This window comes from Hippoglossus stenolepis, chromosome 19 (assembly GCF_022539355.2).
Source record: "Hippoglossus stenolepis isolate QCI-W04-F060 chromosome 19, HSTE1.2, whole genome shotgun sequence".
Taxonomy (NCBI): domain Eukaryota; kingdom Metazoa; phylum Chordata; class Actinopteri; order Pleuronectiformes; family Pleuronectidae; genus Hippoglossus; species Hippoglossus stenolepis.
Window position 1 is genome coordinate 20,773,726 of NC_061501.1, and position 5,743 is coordinate 20,779,468.

The 5,743-nt window shown below is 39.0% G+C and overlaps 1 protein-coding gene across 1 annotated transcript; it reads right to left on the bottom strand.

The window, feature by feature from the left end:
• Positions 1 to 3,676: 3,676 nt before the first annotated feature.
• LOC124855072 (cystatin-B-like) lies at positions 3,677 to 5,371 on the bottom strand. The gene is made up of 3 exons (XM_047344597.1): positions 5,212 to 5,371; positions 5,001 to 5,102; positions 3,677 to 4,004 (listed from the first exon to the last, which is right to left on the bottom strand). The coding sequence occupies exons 1-3, from the start codon at positions 5,275 to 5,277 to the stop codon at positions 3,876 to 3,878; spliced, it is 297 nt and encodes a 98-aa protein (XP_047200553.1). The 5' UTR covers positions 5,278 to 5,371; the 3' UTR covers positions 3,677 to 3,875.
• Positions 5,372 to 5,743: the final 372 nt, after the last annotated feature.

Consider the following 5,743-nt stretch of genomic DNA (forward strand, 5'->3'; position numbering starts at 1 on the left):
TTATTATTATTATTATTATTATTAGTTGTAGTAGTAGTATAACTAGTAGTAGCAGTCTTAGTTGTAGTAGTAGTATGCTGTTAAAAGTACCAAACCTCCCTGTACCTGCCAGTTTATTATTATTATGCACATAGATACAGCTCATTTAATGTAGTGTAATACATATAAATGTTTACTAACCTCAGTCAGGTTTTCATGTTAAACTTTTGTCCATCCCATATAATGATTTGCAGATTCAGTGACTTCTTTTAAATCACATTTTACATGTGATGTCATCTTTTAATTTTTACATATTGCTTTTATTATTATTTTTGTTTATTATTTTTGTTGTCTCCTTTTCATTGATTCTTCTTATTTGTATTTGTTGTTATGGCTTTTACGTGATGATATCTTCTTATTGAACATTGTATATCAAATATAATGATTTCATAACTTAATTTGTCATTATTTTGATATACAAAGTCATTATTTTGAGCAATGGTTTTGAACTAGCAATTATTTATTTACAAAATTAACTCATTATTGGTTTGTATGAAAGACATTATTTGGAGATATTACATCATTATATTTGATTAGTAAATCATTTCTTATCAGTTCCATGGAAATCAAGATGATGCAACACCTCTGATACACCCACCTGTGTTCATTGGAAAAAGGTACTTCAACCTTGAGAAATCATTAACCTGGACATTTTGTTTGGTTCTCCAGAAACCACCTGACTGGTCAGCAGCAGTGCTTCCCTCTATCCTCCGATTGACCTCAGATGACAAGTTTGGGAGAACCAAATCACATTCGTATCTTATTTTACTTTGACGAACTAAAGGATCCCAGTACTCCCACTATAGCGTCTGTTCCTGCAGCTCCTTTGTTATAGGAAGAAAACTGAGACGTGCCACAGTGGTGAAAATAGAGGGGTTGAAAAATGTGCAACACGTGACGGTGTGTGAAAACCTTCTGGAGCAAGTGTGTTCCTGCAGCTATTTTACAAATCATAAACCAGCACAGAAAGAAAAGCAACACATTGAAAGATACACAACAAATCAGATTTATTCAATTATCGTTTATGAATTCAAAATAGTTCAATTTTGACTGTCAGTATGATCTACTATGATCTATGGTATACAGTATGTTGTTTCATGTTAGAATTGGGTAACATTGTTAAACATACAGAGCTGTTGGTGGAATGTGAAATGAACTGATGAGTTTTGTTTGTTTGTTTCTAGAACAGGGGTCTCCAACACGTCGCTCGCGGGCCGGTTTTCAGTAGCTCGCCAATAGGTTCACAGACTGTGTTAAAAAAAACGACGACAATAAACGCACCTGTTCCCACTTCAATTCAATCAAGCACATAGATGTCCCACCCCCTCCAATACAAAATAATAAGATAGGCTTATCAGCTGTCAATAAAAAGGTGATAGTCTTGTCAACGTCTGAACCCAACCCATTACAGCAGCGTAGCAGCAAACTTGCACCTACATGTTGGACTAGTTACGTTGTAGGCAAGCTGAGCTAAAGTGAGGAGTTTGGTGCTATTAGCGAGCCTGTTGAATCGGATTTTAGATGGACAACGATGGTGGCCAGGCCAAGAAAAAGCAGAAAACGTACTATTTCCACGTGGAGTGGGAAAGTGATTTTTTTTTTTACAAATGTGAAGGACAAGTGTGCGTGAGGAGAGGAGTTTTTGACATTGCTTCCTCTGAAAACCACAACGAGAGGAATCGATATCTACAACGTTTTGTGGAACAAACGTGCCTAATGAAAAGCTGGTGTCTATTCCAACAGACGGAGCCCCAGCTATGACAGGACGCCACTCAGGATTTATTGCACAGTGCAAGGCAGACCTGGACTTTCCTAAAATCGTGAACTATCACTGCATCGTTCACCAACAGGCTATATGTGCCAAAGTCATGAGATGTGATCATGTCATGACACCTGTTGTTAAAATTATCAACTCCATTCGAGCAAAGGCAAAACATCACAGAAGCTTCAAACTGTTTCTTCAGGAACTGTCTGCTGAGTATGGTGATGTCCTCCTCCACACAGAGATCAGGTGGCTGAGCAGAGGTAAGTCACTGCAACGCTTTTTATCCTTGCTGAAAGAAATCAAGGCTTTCATGGAATCAAGAGAGGAGGACACTGCCCCCTTGTCTGGTGCTGAGTGGCTGCTTGATCTTGCTTTTCTGACAGATATGACAGAGAAACTTGATCACCTGAACTCACAGTTACAAGGCAAAGACAAAACCATCTCTGACATGATCAGTGCTGTGAAGGATTTTAAAGCAAAACTGTCATTTTGCCTCCAGCAACTGAAAAATAAAAGACTGCAACACTTCCCATTAGTGGGGAACATTTTGGAAAGCCATGCAGGGGCAGATAATGTGTTGGATGTATATAAGTATTGTGACCTCTTGTCCGGGCTAGGGCAGGAGTTTGAGGATAGGTTCAATGATTTTGATAAGCTGGAACCCTGTGTGGCATTCATTGCAAACCCCTTCATGGAGGTAGACATCACAGAGCTTCCAGAAAGATGACTGAACTGTTCAGTTTCAATCCTGTGGAGTTGGAGATGGAGGTTATAAATCTCCAAAATCATGTTCAGCTTAAATCTCAGCAACACTCACAACATATCTGGAGCCTTGTAGAAAACTCTAAGAATATTCACCAAGCAGCAGTGAAAATGTCTGCGTTATTTGGCTCTACATACCTTTGTGAATCTGCTTTTTCTGACATGAATGTCATGAAATCTAAATTCGAACAAGACTGACAAATGAACATTTAAACGACTCTTTAAGAGTGAACCTAAGTGGGTAAAAAGAGTGAATGTACTTATTTTACACGTGTAAGGAAAATTTAAAGAAAATAATAAAGTAACTTACTACGTGGGCCATAATTAGTGAAAAATAGTCTCTGTTCTTGGGCCTTGATGTGAAGATTTTTGATAAGCTTTGTAATAAGCTTTGTGTTATTTAATAAATGTAATGCTTTGGTATTGCAATTTCACACATGTACAAAAAGTAGCTTAATTCAGCTGATGAGTGCTTTGTGAATAAATGTAAGCGATGTGATGCAAGTAGCTCTTGGCACCTTTAATGTTTTCAAAGTAGCTCAGAGATGAAGAAAGGTTGGAGACCCTGTTCTAGAAGAAGTGGATCGGGTCCTCTGCCTTCTTCTCTTGCTGCATGTCCGTCAGCATAAAGCTGCCTTCTTGACTTGATAAGAGTTAATGTAAAGAACTTCAGGTGATGGGCAGTAGTCTCTCTCTCTCTCTCTCTCTCTCTCTCTCACTCTCACAGGTAAAAACCCTTCCCATTTCGGACCACTTATCAAGGGTTGATGATACAAAACTTATTGTGGATACTGAAAAACACCAAGAGCTCTGAGACCCACGCTGCCAGTGTGTCCAGGGACAGTTCACCTTCTGTTCTGCTGACTGGAAATCAAGCAAGACTGAACCAACTATTGAACAGAGAGAGGGGTGAAATATAAAGGCTATCCTGGAGAAATAAACCCAAGTATATTTCATTCATAACTTGTTAATAAATTCTTTAATTACATGAACTAATTAATAATAATAACAATAAGTGTTCTCTGAGGGCCCCTGTCTGTGCTGGGCCCTTGGAATCGATCTAACCCCCACATCCTGCCCGCACAGAAACAAAAGCAAGAACAACTCTGATTTATTCAATTTTCTTTAATTAATTCACGGCAAACAAAAATTTGTTGACATTCTCCTAACATCATGAACTACAATACTAAGATAGTATACAATTAGATGTTGGGTAACATTGTTTAATACAGAGCCGAGGTAATGTGAGATTAGTTGATTGAACAGCCTGTAGGCACTGATATGATGCTTTGTTTGGTTTGTGGTCCCTTTAGAAAGGCACAATGGGGTCGTCGCCGCGTTTGTTTTGCTGCATCTTATTCAGCTGAAGGGTTTCTCCATCCCATGGCAGTTGGCTGTAAACGCGGAGATGAACATATTCTTCTCCTCCCACATGGACCTGCAAGGAAACAAGAGTTAGAGTTTGTGTTCACCCGATGAATGCGAGTTCATCTTCGTTTTGCTCCTCTGAGAAAAACATCTGGTTCCACTAAGTGCACCATCTAGTCGTTGAATGTCTCCCTGTAAACAGCAGCCTGCTGCATTTGAAAATGATGCTTTATGAGTCAGAAAGTATGTTTCCATCCATCTGCTCTCATGTGTTTTCAAGTTGTGCATCAAAAATCCTTTGCAGTGGAAACCCAATAAAGGAAAAATATCACAGTAGTTTTGAGACTTAGCCAAAGAGGAAGTTTGTGTATCAATAACAAAATGCAACAAGATGCAGTGAGACACACTTGGGGAGAATCTATCCTGATTTTCATAAAGCCTGTGATTTCCACACACGCATTGAAACCAAATCATCAAACCACCTCAAAATGAGGAAAATAAGATCCTCCAATGAATACATGAAAAAAACAAAACATTAAAGCATACATCCCCATTTCCCACGTCATTTATGGATGTTGGTCGTTTTAAATGTTGTTCTTTTGATGTGCTCTGTAAACACGACATCTGTTGCACTTGCTGCTCTCTCTGAAGTTTCCCTGAAAAGGTTCAAATTGGACTGATTTTGTTCCTTGGTTTAAGGTTTGACTGGTCCTCTATTATCAAAATCTCATTGTGTCATCTTCTTCTATAACACTGGCACCTCAGTGGATATCAGTAAGTATCAGTAAGTAAACTGTGTTGCAGCCAAATCCAACCGAACTTGAATGTCTGGGCTTACAGACACTATACATGACACCACAGGAGCAGCATGGAGGATTTTATGTTTTCTGTAGTTTATTTTTAACGTTTGAAGAAGTAGTCACCATTTACTTCAATTGTATTGGATCGTCATAGTGGTGAGTGTGTAAAGAGTGAATGTTCATTTTTGGGTGAACTGCCCCTTTAAAGATGATATTTTCTATGATGTGTGTGTCTCATCCTCCAGGACTTGTTCTTCTTCTTCTACCTTAATGAAGTAGTTGGTCCCGGCCACAAGCTGCGTCTTGTACGACTTGGCTGTGAACACGACGTAGTTCTTCCCTGCCTTTACTTCAGCCTTGGACTTCATCTACACACCAAGAAGTGACAACAACAACAACAACACAATGAAACACCAACCCTGTCCATGTGTGAATAGATCCCAGAGAACAGAGAGGAACAATGGTTTCTCTACTCACAGCGTCACAGATCAACTGGGTTACTCCGTCTGCTTTGAAAACCTCAGAGAGTCCACCGCACGACATCTTCACGACTCTTGATCGCAGCTAAAATCACGATTAACACACGAGAAGCATCTTATATTCTTCTAAAGAGGAAGTCACTGTTAGTCAGTGATCACATGATGTTTTGGAGCGTACCATCCATCTGCAGGGGAGAGGGGTGGAGAGGAAAGGTCAACGAAGTCATAAACCGATTTTAAAATGAAATGAGGTGACACTGAATGAGAATAAAATGTAATATGGTTCTATTTGAAACCATGTAAAGTAACATTAATAGAAGTAAGTGGTATGAATTCTTGATTCCGTGTCTTGTTCCACCCCTCTTCACTGACGAAGTGTGTTAGTCCGAGACGCGTCTGTGGTCGAGAAGTGACAAATGAGGAAAGTTCACCTCAGACAAAAAGTTCATTAAAACATGTTTGTAAAGGTTAATCCATGTTAGTATTATTATTATTATTATTATTACTAGTAATAGTACTTGTAGTAGTAG

Excerpts from the sequence above, each read along its gene's own strand:
- LOC124855072 (XM_047344597.1), bottom strand. The coding sequence starts at position 5,277 with ATGTCGTGCGGTGGACTCTCTGAGGTTTTCAAAGCAGACGGAGTAACC. Across the intron at positions 5,103-5,211 it reads CCCAGTTGATCTGTGACGCT|ATGAAGTCCAAGGCTGAAGT; the intron begins GTGAGTAGAGAA and ends CTTGGTGTGTAG. Across the intron at positions 4,005-5,000 it reads GGACCAACTACTTCATTAAG|GTCCATGTGGGAGGAGAAGA; the intron begins GTAGAAGAAGAA and ends GTTTCCTTGCAG.